Source organism: Falco biarmicus, chromosome 7, assembly GCF_023638135.1.
Source record: "Falco biarmicus isolate bFalBia1 chromosome 7, bFalBia1.pri, whole genome shotgun sequence".
NCBI classification, from domain to species: Eukaryota; Metazoa; Chordata; class Aves; order Falconiformes; family Falconidae; genus Falco; species Falco biarmicus.
The window spans coordinates 21,609,257-21,630,896 of record NC_079294.1 but is presented as its reverse complement, the minus strand read 5'-3'; the positions used below and the strand labels follow the sequence as shown (position 1 = coordinate 21,630,896).

Sequence of the window (21,640 nt, the reverse complement as noted above, 5' to 3'; positions counted from 1 at the left end):
GTGCAAAGTGGCCACCAGACCTAGCAGATTTCCCAGCAACTTTCTGGGTCATCATATGGATGGAAAAGTGGAAGGGTTGCTGGCAGACTGGACAGCTATTTTCCTCACCGAAGAACCACTGGCTGGCAGCACCGCATATTAGGTTATCACAGGCATCGCAAGCCTGTTGAGGAGGGAAAGACAGACAGAACTATGCATCTCAGACAGATTTGATCCTAAGCTGGAAAGAACTCAGATTCAGGTTTGTCCTTATGAATATCCCAGCTGAATCCTCCCACATAAATCTTATTTATTTAGACTATCTAATGCCCAAGAGGCATATAACACTGCTGATTTATCTGTGCCCTGTGCTTCCTTCAAGCAACACTATTTCTATGTTTGGATAGAACCAGCCACACACAAACACACAAAAATAATAAAAAACCAACCCAAAAGCAAAACAATGACAAAAATGCAGAAGCCTTAGCATTTGTTTCCCTCAGCATCCCAAACTCTATAGGATTTGTATTAGGTTTTATTTTCAAAATAATGACAGGTGTTCAGTTTGCCTAACAGAAGGCACACTCCCCTGGAATGATAACCCACTTCCTTTTAGTCCTTATGCTGATGGATACCCAAGCAGGATTTGGAACATCTGAGACAAGTTCATTTGTAATGAAGTCCAACCCTTCCTCATCAATCCAGACCAGAAAAACCTTTCCAACAAAGCTTTTGTTGAAACAGAAACATTTCCATTGAAAAGTTTTGGTTTCATCTGACTGGCAGTTTACAACTGAAACTACATCATCAAAAAGGTTCCCAACTAGCTCTTGGCTTGGACCCACAGTGACCTCAACCCTAGCAGATGTTTGGAAGCCATGGTACAGACAAAGAAACAGAGAGCGACGCATGGACTAGTTCATTGACTGCATGTACCTATGATCAGGATAAGGGAAAGTTGGAGGAGGGGTAAGCTACCGCTTATTTCTTAATTTAGAAGTTCTTGTGAGTAGAAAGCAGAGCAAACGTAATCTACCACATCACAAATTCATGACTTCTTAAAAAAGATCCACCACAAACTTGCTTACTGCACCTCTAGAGTATTCTCCCTCAGTTCTTTCCTACAGTTAGTACCTGCTCCCTGCGCTGCCCCTTCTGCTGCTTTTTAGCCCTTACCATCCTTTAGCCCCCCTTGGTCCTCCTTCCACATAACTTATCCATTTATCTTTGATCCTCAAGGCCTATCAGGCCTTTGGTAGGTATGTAGAGCTGTATGATGAAACAAGGTCAAAGCCCCTTTTTGCTCACAATCTTGTCCATGGAAGAAACTGTAAAAGGTCAAGGCTGTGTTCTCAGTAGATCGTTGCCCAATCAGGCACTCACAAGAATGTCTCACTGCTTTCTTTCTCCTTCACACAGGCTCAAAGATTCACGTTTTCTTCCTTCTCTCCTTTTTTTCCCCCCCCTTCCATAAACTATGTTTTGAATAGTCAGTTGGCCAAGGCAGCAGATTCTGGAGAGTCTTATTCCAGGCCAAATAGCAATAAAACTCATTTGGCATGTTCATCTTATTGGGAAGGTAATAAAATTAAGGAACAGGGTTGCTATTTTGGTAAGTCATTCCTCAGTAAGGTTCTGATGACTAAGAAAAAAACTTCCATTGAGCAAGGGAAGCTGAATGCTTCTCACAGCTGAACGAGTAATGCAACAGGCTTGTTATGATAACTGAGATGTTTGTAAAGCACGAAGAAAAGGCAACTTCCCAACAGTCAAATGTACTGACCCCTTTCCTCTTCATGCTAAACTTGAGGAAAGAACTAAGGAAAGGTTAAGCCTGGAGAAAGAAAGCTACTCACCCTTCCCAACTGGCATGATGGTTATAACAAGAGCTGCCCGCACAGCCAAAACACCTGCACAGGAAATTAGCCCCCTGGAATGTCCCTCTTTGCCTTCTCCTGCCAAGCAAGTCTGCCCACAGTCAAGAATGACTGATAATTATTGAATTTGGGTTGAACAGTTTCAATTCATAAAATTTCCAAAAATATCAGTTTGGTTGAGGTCCCAACAGAAGATGAGGTGAAGATGAAAGAGGAAGAAAAAGAAGGAAGGTGGGTTGGTTGCTCAGGCACTAAACAAAGCAAAATACATTCTTCATATGCCCTACTTCTCCCCCAGTTTTAAAGTGTAATTTAACTCTGAAGAAGGGCAACAGTACAGCCCTGCACTGTCTTTCTGAGTTGTGCCTTCTGCATCATCCACTTTCCTTCACGCTGGATATAGCAATGAAAATAAATATTATTTCTGTTAGTCAACAGGGTCTCTAGAGAAGGACTGGGTTTGTGCTGGCTCATATATCATCCAGCCTACATGACTGAGACAACAGAATATTGTTCGCAGTGTATTACTCAGAAGGGACCTGAACTACAGTTTCCAAGAACTTCTACAGTACAAGCAGAGTTCTGGGCAAGGCTCATCTTTTTGCTCTGTTTCTGTATAGTGCTTAGCACAAAGGTCCATGATAGGGGATGTAAGACAGCGCCATAACAAACTACATTTGCATGGCAGAGTATTAATCCCACTCATTTTCTCAGACAAACTGTGGCCCTTTTGAATCACCTGGGAGAAACAGATTCCCGAGTTTGCTGTAACTAAACTCCCTGTCAGTCTTTTATTCTCATGCATCAGGGAAGGAAAGGTACTCACCTCCTTCCTTGCTGACTCCCAAGCACCCTTTCAGCTCCTGAAGCGAGATCGACTTGTCCTTGTTGAGGTCACAGTAGTCAGTGAAACGTCGGGCACATTTCTTGGGCTTGGCTTTCTTCTTTACGTAACGCTTGAAAGGCTTCAGCTCCCGCTTGTTAATGTCATTGCTGCTGTTGTTGTCCAGCTGGCTGAAGTACCAGTGTACCACTCGCTCCTCCAGTGTGTGGCTGGGGTCTGGCTCAGAGAACCTGGAACAGAGGAAGCACAGGCCCCCAACAAGTGGGTGCTCTCATCAACACTGTCAGGAACTTTCTGAGAAGCCAGAGCTCCTGACCGAGTCAAAACCATGCCATGCCATATTTAAAGCAGGTAAAATACACAGGTCTAACAATCTCTTCCTTTTAGCTAGTCTCTTTTGAGAGAGATGAACTTCTTCTAAAAATGTCCTTTACCATTAACAAGTGGTGCCAAGAGATTGCTGGGGACTGATACCCTCAGTAGCTCTGGTTCTCCTCACACCAGTTGCTGAAACTCTGCCCAGTCCCAGAAGGATCCCCTTCAGAGGGCAAGAGGCAATCTCCATGGTCCTTTTGACCCTTGGACTCCCATTCAAGTTACTAGCAGGAGAGCTGTGAGTGTCAGCTGCCATGGTAACTTCTGATAGCAACATCTAGACTTCAGAAAGGGAACAAATTCATTTAATGCAAGACACATTTGTTATTTGAAAATGTCCTTGGCAAGATGCAACGTTCTTGCTGTATCTATTTTTACGATCTGAACTCCTGTGCTGTATTTTCATCATATTTAATGCTTTTTCACAGGGATGATATACACACAAGAATTCCACAGCAGACAAGCACTGCAATTCCATTAAAAGCAATACTACAGAACTGGCAACTTCAGTTTGTTCCATTTCTTACTCATTGTGATATTTGAACTTTGACGATATTTGGCTCACATATTCTTTCTGTGGACAACAACAAACAGTATCAGAGAGGAGGAGAAGAGGAGGAGGAGGAAAAGCAACAGCTGAAGATCCATGAACAGAGAATGCTGCCATTCAAATGTCAAGTCATCACTGAACAGGCACTGTTATGTCACACCATTTAAACGGTGTCTGGTGCTCTGCAGCAGCGGTAAAGGGGTTATTCCTCAGCAATACTGAGAACCAAGGAGGAAATTCCTTCTAAAGAAGAATTGTTTAAAAATTGCACTTAGTTAGTTCGTCTTTTCTTCATGTGATGAGTGTGCCAACAGAGAAAGCTGAAATGATGCTGAAATGAGGCTGAGACTTGAGCCTTTTTCCTCCCAAGAATAAAGCGTTTCAGTGCATGGAGATTAGTGGATAGGTAGTCAGACATGCTACACTGGCTGCTCTGACTTATTCCAGCAGACATCTCCAGCTGCCTACATTTCTTCCCCAGCAAGGAGAGAGAGACAGTTGCATGCTGCAAGCAGCCCAATTCTGGTGTGAGTTTGGGGCATTCTAGCTGATGAGGAAATATAAGCCCAGGTACCTTATAAAATGCACTTTAAGACTCACCAACCTTGTTTCAGAAACTTGTAGGATATATAGTTAAATCGTCACTGAAAATTTCTTTGTTGGGAACTACAGAAAATTCTTTTGACCTTCTGATAGAACCAGTTTTGCCTCTAAAATGAAGCTACAGAGCCTGAAAAATAAAGCCCCCACCCTATCGCCATGGTAATTTACATTACTAGTGAAGGAGTCTGAAACATGCCGAAAGCAAGCACTGGAGCTTAGGTGGAGAACAGAGATCCCCATTAACCTTCTCTCATAGCTTTAACACACAATGTATACAAAGGATACAATTTAGAAAGGTAGTTCCTATCCAGAGGCATCTGGATCCTCACAGCAAGTAAACACACATGGTAGGGAGATGCAAATAAACTGCACAACATTTTTCCCAAGGTCTTACTTGAAACTAGCTCCATCATTTAGTTCTTAGTTGGGAAGCAGCCTGGTGTTCAGTCACAGCATCTGGTCAACGTACAGTGGGATAAACGTTGTTGGGGAGAAAGAAGAGGTTAGGAGTAAGTCTGGCTTAGTTTTGGGAGCCAAAACACAAGGCAAGCCCCTGGAGCCACCTATGGACAAGCAGAAATTGCAAATATCTCCCCAGGAAGCTAAAGGAGTGCCCAGACTTTTTACAGCCTTGAAATTATGCAAAGACCAGGATGACATGAGAGAATAAAAACACATCCTGTGGCTTGTTTTTATGGCATTTACGAACACAGCCATTGGCCTCTCTCCCTTTCGGAAATGATCTGGCTGTAATTGGAAGAGTAGCATGTTTCCAAGAGCCACAGGGAAGTTCTGTATTAGAAGGGACAATATTCTGCTTTTGCTGAGATAAAGCAATAAAACCTGAGCTTTTGCATGTGAGATTCCCCTTGCCCACACCTTGGTCTGCCCTTTGTTTCCTAAAGGCCCACAACTGGAGAGGCAGAAACGGAGAAAATAGCAGAGCATCTCAGAACCAACAGCAGAAAGACAACAGGAAAACAAGCTTCTCTCTACCTGCTGAAGAGGCACTCAGAAAGCAGGAGTTAAAAGTGCCATTTTACAGAGGCACACCGAGAAGGAGCTCTCATGAGTTACCAAGAGAGGCAATATAGCTCTTTCCAGCAATTCCATAAAGAAAATCAGGGAAATCCACAGGCTAATACAAATACATTGACTCATGAGGTGGTGATACATCAATCTTTGCCATTCCAAACATGCTGAGAGCTCATGCTGAGAACTGCAGCATGCTAATGGAGCTAAAGGGAATTAGGTTAACTGCTGTGATTGTCGGAGGAGTGAAGATACAGCCATTCCTTAGTTTCTACCACTTCCTGGTGGCTGGCTTAGCAGGATTGCAGTTTCTGAGTTAGCTGCCTGCCCTTTCTGATGATCATCAAGCATCCCAGTGCAGGAAGGATCCACATCATCTCAGTGCAGCCATCTCTCCCTGACTCATAAAATTACATGATGCAGAGAAGAAGGCTGAGGTTACCGTACTGTATCCAACTACCTTGACTCTGACGGCTGCCCATGCAAGACACTTATGCACTGTCCATGAAACATGAACTGATGCAACTTCACAGCACTGCTAAGCCACCTAGCTTTGACGATGTGCCATGACAGCAACCATACCTGCTGCGTCAGCTGCAATAAATCTGGGGGCCTCTAACTGTCCTGCAAGCACAGACTTTGCAGAGGTATTTCCCTCTATTACCTCTCCATTGCTGTTGCAAGAGAAACAAATCAGCCCTCAGATGCAAACGTCATTTGTTGGGCTGCCTCTGTACTCATTCAGACTATAAAGGAATCGGAAAAAACAAAGGAGAACAAAGCTGCCCTCTACATTTTGCTCTAACACCAGTCACACAAAAATCCACTGAATTCCATTCTCTCACTGAAGTGCTATAGCAGTTTTGTAAGGCTGAGTAAAGACAGACATTACCAAAATGCAGACAGCCTGCTCAGTCTTCTGGTGTTGACTACATTACAGCTGTACTTACTTTTCTTCCTAATTGTTCCTCTTCAGCACTCTATGGCAAAACAATCAGTCCTAAAGAATGATTGCTGGGGAAGCAAAGAGCTCTGTGCAAGCTGATTTTCCAAATCTAACCTGCTATGCTGGATTGCTTCCATATATAAACCAGCAAGTTCAGCACCATTATGCAGCATAAACCCACCCACAGTCCAACACTGAAGAGAAGCATGGTCTGTCATTAACAGCCTGGGACAGGGAACCTGCTTTCTCAGCTTCCTTATGAATTTGTTGGCATCAAGTATATAGTCTTCTCTAAGTAGGCTTTTGCTCCTCCTCCTATATAATGTGCATCAGCTCCCTCACAAGAGGAAAAGAATTATTTTTAGGTGGCTTCTGCTTGGAGATATGTGGGTTAAGGTACTGTTACTTTCAACAATACTATTTTCCAGTCAAGATGCACTTCCACAGAACACCTTCACATCATCTGGTGCAACTGGGGTACAAGCAGAAAGCAAATAGGCTATGAAAAATCATAGAAATGCACTTTTGCAGCTGCACTGAATTCTGGAGCACAGAGAGAAAAATATGCCAAAATATCAATAGACAGCTTGAATATGCACTCTGCATGCAGTCTGTAATGCTCTCCAGCCCTTGAGGCCCCTTGCAAGAAAGGAGGCGTTAACTCAGTGGGAAGAAGCAGGGAAGAAGGGGAGGTATATAGGGTAAAGTATACAAAAGCAGCAAAATGTCAGACATTACTCACATACAGAACCATGTACAGTGTGCAATCACATTACGGTCCATAGAACTCTGCTGTCAAAGTGTAATATGCCTCACTAAATTTTACTAAGTGAACTGAAGTCCCTTCCTACCAAAGCTGATCCTTTGCTCCCTGAACAGTTGCATTCCACTGCACAGGCTGCATGGACCCACAGTACTGTTCCAGTGACAGAAAATCCTAATACAAAATACTGCTTTGACAGAAAGCAAGACTGCAATCTCTGAAGTACCCAGCAGGTGACCACCTGTTTGAAGACCTGTGGAAAACTCATTCTTTTGTAATACAAACATTATGCAGTAACAATAGCAGCTAAGGCAGAAGCATGGGAGCAAGACCAGCCTAACATCACCTAACTGGACTGCAAACAGAGACTATAAAGCAGAGGGAGCTATTCCAGGATAAAAGCACACCGATGGACAAGAAGCTGCTAGCAGAAGCAACAGTGTAGAAAAAAAAAAAATGAGTCCAGCTTCCACCTCTAACACACAAGGTATGTTTGTGGTCAGGATGTCTACAGGAGTTAAAGTTGTAAGTTTCTATGACTTGAAAAATATTTTGCAACGATGTATATACCTTGCTTGGTGCTGTTGACGAATGAATGGATGAGAGCAAAGCTGAAGAAATGACAGGACTGGCCCTGTGACAGTCAACACCCATGACAGCATTGATGATGTCCACCAAGGTGGCTACAGGGAGTGGTGGAAAGCGACGAGTTTAACAAACTGAGGTAAAATTCACAATTGTTCTTGCTCTGCTTCCACTTCTTACTTTCCTTTCGCTGTTATTTGCAGTTGTCTATTTTAAAGGCTGTAATGGTGGAACATGGCTTGAATCAAAGAGGATTAATCTAACGGAATTGCAAAAGGATCCTGTATTTGTTTTATTATTCTCCCTTTCCTGCAGCCAAAGAATCAAGAAGTCAGCAGAAAACCTAAGCTGTGCTCAGACTAAACCAAAGGGTACTACAGACTCCAAATTCATTACAGGGAATGCATAATTCCTCTACAGTTGAAACTTAGGTTCCCATTACAGATCCAGTTTCTTCTTCTCCTCTGGATAAGTTGCATATGAAACAGTATTCTGAACACAACTTTTCTGAAGATTGTGGGATAAATAATTTAGAAGGTTTAAAAATCACCCCACTTCACTCCTCATTGACTGTTCAAAAATCCTCCTCTTACATGAACTCTCCCGTATGGTTAATTAGGCTAGAATTTCCATAGGAGCACAAAGAGAAGTTGGTATCCAACTTCAATTGAAATGCAACAGGAGTTGGGCATAAACTTCCCTGAACTGTTTGGAAGTGTCAATCTTTATTAAAACATGGCTTGGCTTCAGAACACCCTGGAGATGTGCTGAGCTGTGCTTGCCTGCTTCAAACTGCTCAACTAGAGCATGAAAGGGAACCTCGGGGGCAATCTTCTGAAGTACTTTTTAGGGCTATTACATGGGGAATAATTGGCAACTTAAAATGAAGGACACAGCTGCTGTGTTACATGATAAGGGTGGCTGTTGTAAGCTGCCCTTTTAACCCTAAATTCCATCGGGCAGTAATACTTTTGCCGATAACATTACAAGCCATAGTGCACACATTTTGGAAACTAAAATTCATTTTGGAATTGGCAGGGACCAAAGAGATTTTCTTGGATCAGGGAAACACAGGCCAGGATCCCCTTTGGTCTATTTTGGTTTAGGCCCTGTGTGATATGAATATGTCCAAATTAGAAAGTGGACTAAAAAGCACTAAAGTGAAGTCTAAAATTTAAAAAGTGCTGCTCCTATTATACAGGATTTATACATGAACATTCTCAACTTTTTTCAAAAAGGATACCAAACACTGGTTTAATAAAGCAATTTCCTACAAGCTCTCTCTTAATTACTTTGAAAACATACAGTAACAAGATGTGCCTTGGAGTTATTACATAAACTTAAAATTAAGAATGAATTTTACCAGAGATTTTCTGTTTCAAAAGTCTAAATGAAGTCTACTTGGTTATTTTGCTGTAATATAAACCAGGGCCACGAGGAAGGGAAGTTCTCATCTCATTTACATTATTGTAAAGCAAGAGTAACTCAATTAAAGTCAATAGCTTTGAACTTGCTTAAACGAGACAAGACCTATAAGGGATTACAAGGTTGTTTTAAGCATGCCCAATAAAAAAAGAAAAGTCTTATCAGGTTTTACTTACATGGCCTGCAGCAATCCAAGTTGTACAGCCTCACTTTGCTGCTACTAGATTGTTTCTGTGTGTGCCAAGTATAAAGTGTGCAATTTAGCATAGCTCTATGTAGTATTTTAAATGCAGATCTTTATCATTTCTCCTCATGCTCCTTCCCCCCCACGCAAAAAAAAAAAAAAAAAAAAAAAAAAAAGCTAATCTTGACATCAATTGCAAAGCCACAGATAGTTTTGCAGCATAAATAGGTAAAATCTTGAAAATGAAGACACACAGCAAATGCAAAAAGTTTTCACTTGCATATCCAGATTCAGACTGAAGGCAGCAGGGTAATCTAATCTGATTTCCTATATACCATACTGACAGAATGTGAATCAAATTACTCTTAGGACCGTAACTCAGGTTTGACTAAAGCAAGCCTTTCTGAAAGGCATCAGGCCTAAGATGAAAGCCTTAGAGGGAGGGAATCTGCCACCTCCCTCATGACTTCATTCTGCCTTAGAATTACCCTTGCTTTAAAGAAATTTTGATCACTAGTTTGTTTATATTCAGCTAATCATGTTCTTCCCTGCTACACTAAAGAGCCTGCAGAGCTTTTGTCCCTGTGGAGATACTCAGATTAGACAAAATCATCTTTCAACCTTTTTTTTTTTGGTTCTTTTAATACCGTAAGGAAGGCTGAGCTCCTTAAGACTCCCATTGTTAGGCTTTTTCAGTCCTCGGCACCTTAGAAAGGCTCTTCTCTGTGTTTGGTCCTGTATTTTAATATTTATAATAAAGGACATTGTATGCCAGTACCATCTCTCTGCTGCCATGGAGAAACAAGCATACATCCCCCCCCTTCCCTAGAACTCCTGCTTGCTGCTTCTCCTGTCGATTAAAATACATGAGACAATATACGGGGCCAAGTGACATGGCTTGCTGTTTGCCTGGCCTGCCCCCTGCAACAGGCATAAGCTTTGCTGGTGGTATGTTAACGATTTACCTTGGATCGTTGGATGCATTTGTTTAAATTCTAAAAAAGGCCAGGGAGGATGAAATACTGAACACTGTAAAGAACAGGAAGAGGCTACAGAGGGAACCATTGCGTATTTAAATAGAGAATCCCTTCTGCCATCGTTATGGCAAAGATGGAGAAGAGCCTGCAGTAAGTGAAGCTTGTCTCCCAAATAAGAAAACTGACATTAAGACATTAAAACTGACATGACTGACATTAAGAAAAATCAGATAGCCAGATCTCTAGCTTTCCTATTCAATCTGACCTTCTCAGCAAACCTGGGCCAGGGAGATACAAGGATAAGCACTGTCATAAATCCAGTATTTTGTTAGTTGTTGAGGTTGGAAATCAATTAGCCCTATGATTAACCCTGTAGGTAAAATATTCCTTTGTCTTGGAAAAGAGCTTTCATTTTCAGTGCCAAAGTCAAGTTAGGTCACCCAGACAGTTTCAGATATTCCTGAAGAGAGGACTGAGGACATTCCTCCCCTTGAGAAACTTGGAAAGCAGGACTCATTGCAGAGACAGCTGCCCTGCAAACTCTTACGAAATGAAAGCTGTACTGATTACATTTTTATGTAAGTACCAGAAACTCCTTAAAATGCCTTCTTTTTTTTCCCCCCCAAAAATAAATGGTCCCATCATGGCATGGTGGGATGGAAAAGCTTGATGCCTGGTTTTGGGGGTATGTGCTTAGTCTAGCTGATGCACATGGAAGTTTATGCCAGAGCAGTTTCCTGAATTTAATCGTGGCTCTGGGCAGACAGAGTATTTGGGTGGTAGCAGTCTTTCACCTTACAAAGGACAGCCTGCTAAAAGATTTCTTTTTCCCCTTGCAACTGGGCTGCCGACACTGGAGCTGAAAATAAATCATCATGACGACTGTGTGAAGAGCTGGCCAGTGAAAACTTCTACTAGAAAGGCATCTATTGAAAGCTGAGAAATACACAAAGCTTGGGGAACATTAGGAAGCAAGCCTGCTGGTTTATAGAAGTGCAGTGGGGGCATACATCTCTGGTCTCTACAACATTGGTTTATATTAAGCTTTATTTTAAGAGTGATGATTACATTGGCTGGGTTTCAGTCCCAGTGCCAAAGATGCCAAATAAATATCAAATACTCTTCAGGGCTTCCTGCCACCCCTACCCATTGCATTCGAACCATGCAAATTAGATAGAATTGACATTGGAATGCTTATGGCTGGGAGAGAACGATGTATTTCCCATCCTTGGGGCGTTTTTCATCCTGTTTATATGAATACAGACATGCTAGGCATATACTGCTAATTTGATGGGTTACAGAATATTCAGCGTGCAGGCACTCAGCCGCTGGCCTGATTTGTCAGATCCAAATGTAAAGTTAAAACCATATGGGTTCACAAGCAATCCATACTGAAACCAAGGGGCACAGAGGTGCCACCCAGAAAGTTTTTTGCCATGAGTAGTTAAAGATGGCACTGCTTTCTTCTACGTTTTGAAAGAGGAAAGCAGGAGATCAGCATTACTCTCATATTGGAGCAATACCTATGGAAGTAACACATGCACAGAGGCACCTCCTTCATCTCTGCACCTCTATGAACATGAGCACATTAGTCATTGTGGCACCCCTGTGTGCTAAACTAGCACTGACTCCTTTTATAGTCGGGGGAATCCAGAACCATAGAAGCCTCGACTAGCAAAGGCAATACAGCGCTTCTTCTAAACCCATCACAGTCTGTTCTCAATGGCCTGTCCTGCCTGTCCAGCATTGCAGCTGCAGTGCTAAAGGGGATTTGCTGTTATCAAGCAGAAGGGGGAGACAAGACCTCAGCTTTGCTCCAGTCCCCCAGAAACACAAACTTCTGCCCACCTCTTCCAACAGTCCTGACCTGCTGCTCTTTCCAAGAGGGATGAACAGGCAGCTGGTCAGAGGGGAGGGCCGTGAAAAACTGCTCCTCTCCTCCTCGGCAGGCTGGCTGCAGCCCCACAGCAAAACCACAGCGCTAGTACTGCCAAGAATTCGGGTTTGCATTCTTCACTCCCTGTGGTAGCCACTAGGCCACACGGTCTCCTTCAATCCATTTGCATTTTATTAGGTCTTTTAATGCACCAGGGGACAAAAGAACAAGCCACTTCCTCCCACTGAGCTCTCATTTCACACTTCAAATGGGCTATACTAACCTTTATGGCGCAGCAGCTGCCAGGGAGGAGGGGCAGGAGGGAGGCAAGGCTAGGATGACAGGACAGAGCAGCTTCTGAAGATGCAGCTTCAGCTCCTCTTCCAGCAACCCAGAGGAACCCAAATCAGCCCAGAGCAACGCTTTTCCCTGCTGCCCCACCTCAGGAGCACTCCAGCTCTGCAGCCACCTTGGCAGCATTCAGCCTGAGTGCTTTCTGGACTCACCTCCCAGCCCCAGTAGGTGCTGCTGAGTTAATAGCCTGTACCATGTCTGTAGTCAGAGCATCAAGTAAGCTGGTAATAAATTCAGCTTTCTTCCCTTCTGGGCAGCCTGCAGAAAGAAAAGACCAGGTTTAGTGCAAGTACACATAGGATTGGTCTGCCACCCCAGTTCAGCAAGGATCAGCCAGAACCTCCTTTGTTTGTTACATGGCAGCCATCATCACAGTCCCTAAGGAAAGGCAGAAGAATCCCTCAGTAGGCTTCTCTGTGTGGCAGTTTGTCCTGCAGCTTTTGTCCAGGCACAAACAGGATCACCAACAATATCTGGCAGGAATACCGTGTGGTTAGCTTTATGACCTCTCCCAGTTCTCCATCAGCATAACCACAGGGATGTGCTGGAAGTGCCCTGTAGACAGGAGTTCCCATGGTGACACTTGCAGAGAAGTTTACAAAACAGCTCATTACCTCCTGGGTCATCTTCCTCTGCAAATGTGGCTATTCTGAGGTCCTAACTGACAGTTTAAAGCTTCCCAAAGCATGGGTCAAAGCGAGGACTGCTGCTTGCACTCTCCTCTTCAGGCACGGAGAGCATTGCCTGCCAGCAGCTACCACAATAATTCAGCTCTTTGCATGATCACACTGCACGGGAAATACGTCAGTCTAAGTCAACCCGTGGTAATCACCCTCAGTCACTGCTGCCTTAAGCAGGCCAAAGCGGGCTGAGGATGAGCTTGGTAACCATTTCCATTACTTAGTGCTGAGGCTGTCTAGTTTGCCACCATCATAACCACAGACTGACAGAGCCTCCTGTCCTTAACGGTGCCAGCCTGTTATGACACAGCTGAGACGAAATTCTCCATCTCCTCACCATTATGAGGTAATCTATGCTGTTTCCTTGCTTCTTAAAGGAGAAAAATCATGCTTCATTTACTACCATATTAATCCTGTAGGCTCTAGCGTACCACAGAATGAGCATACTTAACTTCAACCCATCATCTCACATCCTATTGTCTTCTCTTGACGTGATAGAGAAGCCATCACTACATCCCTCACGTCTTCTCTTGCCCCAAACCACCATGTACAACCAATTAATCAGCTGATTAAGGCAGCAGACATCAGAAAGCCTCCCCCAGGAGCATATAGCAGTGTCAACACTTCCTGCTTTTCTCAGACAACCAGGGAAGCACGTGTAGCCCAAACAGAGCACCAGAAACTTACTGTAATCCCTTGATGGCTGAAAGAAGCTTGCAAATTGATCTGACAAAACTCCCTCCTTTGGAGTACTACAGGCTCTGTTCTCTGCAATAGCTAACCAAGAGTCCCTTGCCTGTCTCCATATTATGTGCATTACACACACGCACACCCCTCAGCACTCGTTTGGCACATGGTCCAGAAAATGTCAGCATTGTAACGGGTAAGCTGCTATGGCAGCCAGAGTAGACCACTCACTTAAAGGAGCTTTTTGTTGCAGTAATGAGAAGGTTGAAAAACCATTTGCTAGAAGTCATGTCCCTGGGGCCTCAGCATCTCACCGTCTGCAGGAATTAGCAGCTTGCCATTTGCTATGTGCAAGCAACACTTTCCTTCCTTCTTTCTTTCTTCTGGCCACAGCCATGACACAGTTTGTGACGAGGGTATGTGTAGGTGTGCAAGGATCTGGACTTATGTCTCCCCCACCTCAGCCTCTGCCAGGGTCTCTTCACACCAGCCAAGAAGCATACTGCCTTCAGCACAGAATGGGCAAACCTCTAGAAGAGGAATAACATATGGGGTCCCCCTTACAGAACTGAGTGCAAATGATCAGTCTCAAGTTAAAGCAGGGTTTTTTTCTTAAAATTCAGTTGTGCTAAGAAGAGCAGAAAAAATAAAATCCTCTCTCACCCCCTGCAGTTCTGGCTCACCAGTGAATTTCTGCATACAAGAGTAGCTAATCAGACTAACCTCAAGTCTGCACCAAAAGATCATGCAGCACAGCACCTACCATGGCAGGTAAACCAGGATAAAGTCTCTCCATAGACAAGGATATCTTCAGTGACAGGAACCATTATGCTAGCCAATGCAGCCAAGCACAGAGATGAAAGTTTACTCAGGCACACAAATGTGGCTTGAGCTGAGAGGGGAACTCTCCTGGATTATGATGCTAGGAGCAGGCCACTATGCTACAGAGCATCATGTGTCCTATTCTGCATCAAGCAGTTCTCATCCCCTTGTCCAGCTGCAGTGCAGAAGGGAAAGGAGAAGGGAAACAAAACCATTCTATCATCCTGAGATCAGAAAGAGAGTCTCAAAGAAAAAACCCAAGAGCAAAGGGTTTTCACAGAGGAGTTCTGCAGAGGCAGGCATGAAGTACAGGGAGAGGCAGTAAAGGAAGAGGAGAAGGGGATGGAAAGAAAGGAAGTAAGATTATTCTATTTTAGCGTGATTTCCTACAGAAATGAGCCTTAATGCAATCATTTAGCTGGTTTCCCTCCCTCTACCCCCCAAAGTAATACTTGAACCAATTGGCCAATTTCATTCAAATGTGAAAGGGAGGCAGATAGGAAATTTCTATGTGACTTGTGAAAATAAGGAGCTACGCAGAGTAGAGCTCTGCTGAGGGCAGAGTTGCTAAGCAGAAAGCTACGGGGCCCAACATCAGAAGCTGGCAGGAGGAGAGTTATGAGACACAGAAGGCAAACCTGGAACAAATCTCATTTATTTTGCTAACCTGCTCAGGGACAATTCACTTTATGCTAGCCCTAGAAAGGGCCAGGAGAAAATGGAGTAGATCCAGAGCTACCAGCTCTTTCTACAGACTTCTCCATCTCTACCACTCCCTCAAGGTAGAGACGGACCCACTGTAGCTTCTGTTTTCCAGCAGTCAGCCCCTACCCAGGAGAGCAATGGTTGACCTCTAAAGTGAAGGCCCCTCACTCTGCTCTTTAGAAAGGCAGCGGGAAGGAAAAAACAGCTCCCAGGCAGGTAGGATAGCATTTTTAACAGCTGCACAGACACCTATGCCCAGCATATCTTCCTGGCAGAAGCAAAGTAGGCAAACAGTAAATTATGGCTTTTCACTCTGTTAAGAAGGGAAAGCAGAATATAAACCAAGCAGCAATGGGAGATAAAGCAGGTCCCAGGCAGAAAATGAGGGATAAAGTCCAGCTGAGGAGCCAGCATTAGTTAAGGGACCTTAGTTCATCAGGAACGCCACTCTGCCTGGTCCATGCAGTGTCAAGGAGCCATCTGGTGCACTTGACAATTACAGCTGTGTCTTCTTTCACTGCTCGGGGAGCACCAAGCTGCTCAAAAGCCCTACTAAATGGAAAGGATCCTGTCCTGGCCAGGCTTTGAAGAACTTTTAACGCTGAGCCCATTCTTCCCCCAGGGAACCTACAGGCATCCAGGTTTCTTTCCTGAAAATTCTGATCCCAGACATGTTTCCAAAGGGCAAACAGGCAATAAACTGGCCCCCAGGACACTCCCAGCCTTTTCCAGTTCACTGCTGAAACTGGAGGTGATCCAAAATAACACAGAATAAAACCCACGATAAAACATGCACGGTGAGGGAAATCCCCCATCTCCTCAACAATATTCTCGGCCTCTTAAGAGTCCCAAGTTGAGACAAGGGAAGAAGGCAGAGACAGGATCTTGTTCCTCTCTGACCTGGAAGTTCTCTGTCCTTGAATGGATCATCAATCTCTGTGCTCTTCGATCTGGCATCGCTTTCACACACTGGGGTCTCATAGCTGAAAAAGGAGAACAGCAGATGCTAAACTATGTGATACAGCTTTAGTGTCATCAGGTGGTTGCTAAAGGGTCATGTCTTATCTGCTTACTGCAGGGGAAACCAATAAACCTGCAGAGGAAATATTATTCTCAAGCATCTATCTGCTTATGGACAGTCAGCAACAGAAGTGGAGGGAGATAGAAGAGCGTACTCTGAAGTCTAGTACTAGCTACCAGCCCAAACCCACAAACAGCACAAGGCTCTCTTCCAGCTCTTGTGGGCACATGCTGAGCATTTTTTCAAAGCTGTCCATGCTCTGCAGAACCACTGTATCTAGCAGAGTTTAGGTCCCAACTCCTACTGGCCTGTTTTTAGAACCTACAATTTGTTTCCAAACCCCAAGTGAGAAAAGATTCCCCAGGTAGTTTTAAGTTACAGAGGAACTTAAAGAAAAATCTATCACTGGCTTAAAATCTAACACCACACATCCAAACAGTCTTCTATGTCCATACTGGTCAGGATCCAAGTGGCTACAGCATGGTAGTATAAAGCAGAGGATAATGCAACAAAGCTACTTGTCTTTTCACTGCTTATGCCCCTGATCTGTATTCCTGAAACAAAGCCCTGGTTCCTGCTGCCACCCAAAAGCTGCAAGCCAGAGAAAAACCAGGTTATTTTGCATGAATACTTAACACAGGGGAAAGTAAGGGCAGTAGTCACTAGGCATCAACCCCTACATAGAGGGACCTGCGTAGTAACATACAATAGGGAACATCACATAAGGCATTGCTAGCTCAAAGGAAGGCAGTACAGAGCTGACTGCTCTAGAAGTAAGAACTTATCTGATACAGCAACAGAATTTTTTTATATCTCATCTTCTCCAGGCAGGTATCTCACCAGGCCTACAGCTCTTACCGAGTGGAAGTACCAGGCAGGGGGCGTCCTGTGTCCACCAGGACACACCAGCAGTACCCAGTCGATTGGTGGCATTGCACTGGTTTGTAGAGCCCTCCAGGAGCGCACTCGGGGATGACGATGCCTTCACGGGGGTTCTGCCTGGCCTCCTCCAGGGCGCTCTGCCTTTCCTGGTCACAGGAGTGAACTTTCTCTGGAAGATGGGAAGGAGGTTGGAAAGGGTGGAGAAAAAGAAGTCAAATCAAGATCACCTTCCTCAGCTCAGCAGGATATGGGTATCCTTCACATGAGGAGAACTTTGTGTCTGTTTCCTTTTCAGCAAACACCAGCACGTCTACATCCCTAGGGACTCAGGGACTTCCAGGTTGAGAGCTTCCTCCTACAATGGATTATAGACATTGACTGCCAAGTGCCCAGCAAGCCAGGAGCAGCAGGAAAAACTGTTCCCATTCATCTGGGTTTTGGAACAGAACTATCAGATAACAATAATTCACTATTACTGCAGCCATGGGGTAAGCATTTCCCAGATCATGTTTTCCCATACTGAGAGACCCTAAATTATGACTTGTATTTTCCAGTTAAACAAAGGAGGCAAACACCCTGCCCTGTCCCACCGTCTCTTTCTCCAGACAGCAAGGCACTCCTCCCTCTCAATAGCATCTCTCTGACACGATCACAAGAGGAGCAGAAGGTTATGTTTTAACACCCTTATGCAGTGCAGACAGCACCTTGCACACACCTGCAGGCAACAGAATGAGATATCCCATTCTACCCTCACTGCCTTCACTTCTCTAGCACACTCTGTTGTCCTCACCTGGAAAACAGAGGGCACCCAACAGTGCTCCCCACTGCAGGGTAGGTAGGACCCTGTCCCTTAATAGCTTATTACACAGAAAAGGTTATTTCTCAAGATGTCATCAACCAGAGAACAGTGTACACAGGTGGCACACACCAAAGAACAGAAAGAAGCCCAGAAGTGGCTTCTGCAGCCAGCCTGGCACCTTTGGCCCTAACACTGCCTCTTCAACCACTGCCTGCAGATGGGTGCTGACCCGCTGCCTCTTACATGGACCAGCCATTAAAGGGGGAAGAGATGCACAGAGTACCCACAGGACATTAAGATGTATTTGGCTCAACAGTTCTCTATTACAAGTCTCCAAACATTCTGACCCTTTGAGGAGTAGGAAAATTATTTCAATTTTGGAAACTACTGAAGGTATTACATAGAAAAAAACCAAACCTGTGCATGTAGGACAGAAAGCAGTCAAGGCAGCTCAGCACAGGACTTAAAACATGTCTAAGTGTAGGGTAAAAAAAGACAACAATATAACTCCTAAATTTTATCCTTGGGAGAGTGACAAAAAACAGAAGCAGAAACAGTTGTTCTCTCCTTGCCTAGGTTTCCTTTCCTTTGCAGTTTACTGTGGTTTTTCTTTTCTTTTTATAAATAAGCCACAACATCTGAAATTCCTTGCCATGGCCAAGAATCCCCTCAAGCTTTCAATACATAAAATGCTTTAGCACTGACAGGCAATGACACCACAGGTTCATCCCAAACCTGCAGATGTTTGCACAGTCAGCCAGCAGACACAGCATGACCACAGCATCCTGCCCTCAGGACAGGCTCAGCACACAACTAACACACGCTCACTGTTTCTGTGTATTTTGCCTGCCTGCCTGCCTGTACCCCATCAGTTACATCTTACATTTTGGTGATAAATTCTGCTACAGAGAGTAATTTTTGTTCCGTGTTTGGGGAACAGAAGGGGTGCTGATTGACAGCTAGAATTCCTCAGCTTGGTAGCAGCAGGTACAGCACAAAAGAACTCCAGTAGGTCTGCACAGTGTCACCCAAGTACAGCATGCTTTGGGTACCAGAAGCACTTTTACTGGTTTCTAATTGAACTGTAGCAGCTAAAGAGCCCCATAGCCCCATAATGGTCTGTCTCTCTTCAGCATTTCAGATTGCTGTTGAGGTTGGGAATATGAATGGCACCTGAATTTGCCACACACAAACCCACACAGCCAACACACAGAATAAAAACTTTTAAGTGTCGGCAAGTCTGACTCAAGCAGGGAGAAACTTGATCAGGAAGGAGCAGGAGGGGATAAAGTCAACAAAAACTGAAAGGGAGCTCAAGCCTCAGCTGATATTTAAGCTGACTTCACTTTGCTGACAGATTTCACATTTAAAAAAACGGCCCTGTGACCGTTCCCAAGCTGTATGTGGACAGAGAAGTCATTGAGCCAGGGGCCTGCAGGCTCCTTAACAAACCACTTACATCATGAGGGGCCCCCAGTTAACCGCCATCTGCTGACAGCAATTCACACCTTGGCCCTCAGGTGAGGAGGATCCTTCATGCAGCTTGGGGAAGCAAGAACAGGGGCAGAATTCCCTACCATCATTGTATATAATAAGCAAAAGAAAAAACCCCTTCTGCTGAAGACAACTACATTCCAGGAATTTTTCTATCTAAACCCCCAAAGCTTCCTGAGTGCCAAGATCTCTCAAGTCCTTTGAGTCTTGCAAAACTAGCACTAAAAATTACTCTGAAAAAAATGAAGTGGTATTTTTTTTGTGTGTCAGAACAAAAAAATATGTGACTTTATTGAAATCAAGAAGGAGAAAAAGAATAAACGTATTTCAATGACTTAATATCTTATTTTACATACATCTGCAGTTAGGTATGCAATTACACAGAATAAACGTACATACTTACACATTTGTACTGTGCTATAAAAAATGGCAAAACATACTTTGCACATATTAACAGAAATTTGTGAGACTCGAATAGTTACAGCATTTACTACCAGAATACAGAACTAATTGGTAGTCACTCCTGTTTGAAGGGTGTTTAATGGCTGAGTGAAACCAATCTTACAGGTTTTGTTCCGTTGATATCAAACAGATGCAATGATGCAAAATCTGCTATTGACACCGGTATTTAGTGGCCCACCATTAGCAACGACAGCAGTACAACTGAAAGAGCAGGGAGATCAGATTTTTCTCATTTCTAGCATACATCTAGAAGTAGCCACTATGGAAGTCTCATCTATCCCATTACATCCTGAAGAACATAAAACAGACATACTGGGGCAAACCAAAGGCCCAACTTGTCTGGGTCACCTCCAGCTGTGGCCAGAAGCAGCAGCTTAGAGAACAGAGGAACGAGAAGCATGTACTTCTTTCCCCCATGTATTTCATGTCTCAACCAGTTGCGGATCAGAAATTTGTGGACACAAACATGAAGTCTGCATTTAGCGAGTAGCAATGTTTTTTCTCTTCCATCAGTTTGCCATGTCTCCCCTCATAAACTTTTATTGATTACAACATCCTGCAGCTACTTCTGTGGCTTGACTACGTGTTGCATGTGGAACAAAGCACATCTTTTGGTTTAATCTAAACCTGGCTCCAACTAGTTTTGTTTGCTGACCCTAGTTGTTCTGGAGGATGAAACAGTGAACAGTTAGCCATCTCCCTCCCTGCCTCTCACAGCTTTACAGACTCCTGCTTTGTCTCTCCTACATGCTGAAGAGTCTCACCTGCCCCAGTTCTTTCTCTGAACCCTTTCTGGATCCACCATACATACCTTCCCTGAGCTAGAGGGGATCAGAACAGCAAACACATTGAAACTAAGGGGAGGCTCTCACAACTGCCTTGTGGAAAGTTCCTTCAGCAACATCTGGCTACTAAGCAGAGCATATTGACTAGCACTAGCCCCCAGAAAGGCTCTCCCCTCCAGGCTACCACTCTAACAGCACTTAATTCCCTTAAAAAAATAAATGTGAATGTTAACAGTTGGGGTGTATTTCAACAGCCAGAAAAATCAGCTGGGAAATTCATACCATCGGCTCCCCTAGTACCGGACTTGGCATGAACTGCATACACTGTCACCCTGAAAGATGGTCTCATGGGTAATGAAGGGACCATCAAATGCTATCCCAGCTCCAGGACACTGAAGTCAGCCTGTTCCAGTCAGACTGCTTACTGGAAACTTTGCTGTTGTTGCCAAGGCCAGGTTTATGGAGGATAGTGAAATCCTATAGCCAAGCTAGAAGGTTTAATGCCAGCTATGAAATTAAGCTGTCATCTAAGAAAGAAGCATATATTTATTATATGTGCAAGGTACTTAAAAGCATATTCCCTGTTTGAGTTAATGGGGGTTGCAGGCACAGAAAGATAAAGAAAAAAATCTTCCTTCTTTCCCTGTATTAAACATTTAGAGAGAGAAGAACATTTAAGGCACCAAGTCAGTGGGACACAAACAGCCCTCCTAGGACCAACCATAATATTACACCCTTTTTTCCTCTCTTAAAGGCACTGTCACATTCCCCTGTTTTCTGCCATCTCTGTTTTGACTTAAGACAACCATCAGCAAAGAAGCTGAGTAAAACTTGTTAATTCACTGTTGCTGGGGAGTGAAACCTTCGGGAGACAGCAAATCTAGATTACAGCAAATCCAATGACAGGAAAAAAAAAAAAAAAAAAACCGACAG

The 21,640-nt window shown here is 44.0% G+C and overlaps 1 protein-coding gene across 5 annotated transcripts in view; it reads right to left on the bottom strand.

Moving 5' to 3' along the window:
- The window catches only part of SMOC1 (SPARC related modular calcium binding 1), a 134,431-nt gene that overhangs the window by 8,819 nt on the left and 103,972 nt on the right, over positions 1-21,640 (bottom strand). For all 5 annotated transcript variants that reach the window (XM_056347093.1, XM_056347094.1, XM_056347096.1 and 2 more), the window contains exons 8-11: positions 17,144-17,336; positions 16,165-16,247; positions 12,523-12,628; positions 2,683-2,930 (exon numbers count right to left, since the gene is read on the bottom strand). In XM_056347093.1, coding sequence (XP_056203068.1) covers positions 2,683-2,930; positions 12,523-12,628; positions 16,165-16,247; positions 17,144-17,336 — 630 coding nt within the window. The remainder of the gene's footprint in view (positions 1-2,682; positions 2,931-12,522; positions 12,629-16,164; positions 16,248-17,143; positions 17,337-21,640) is intronic.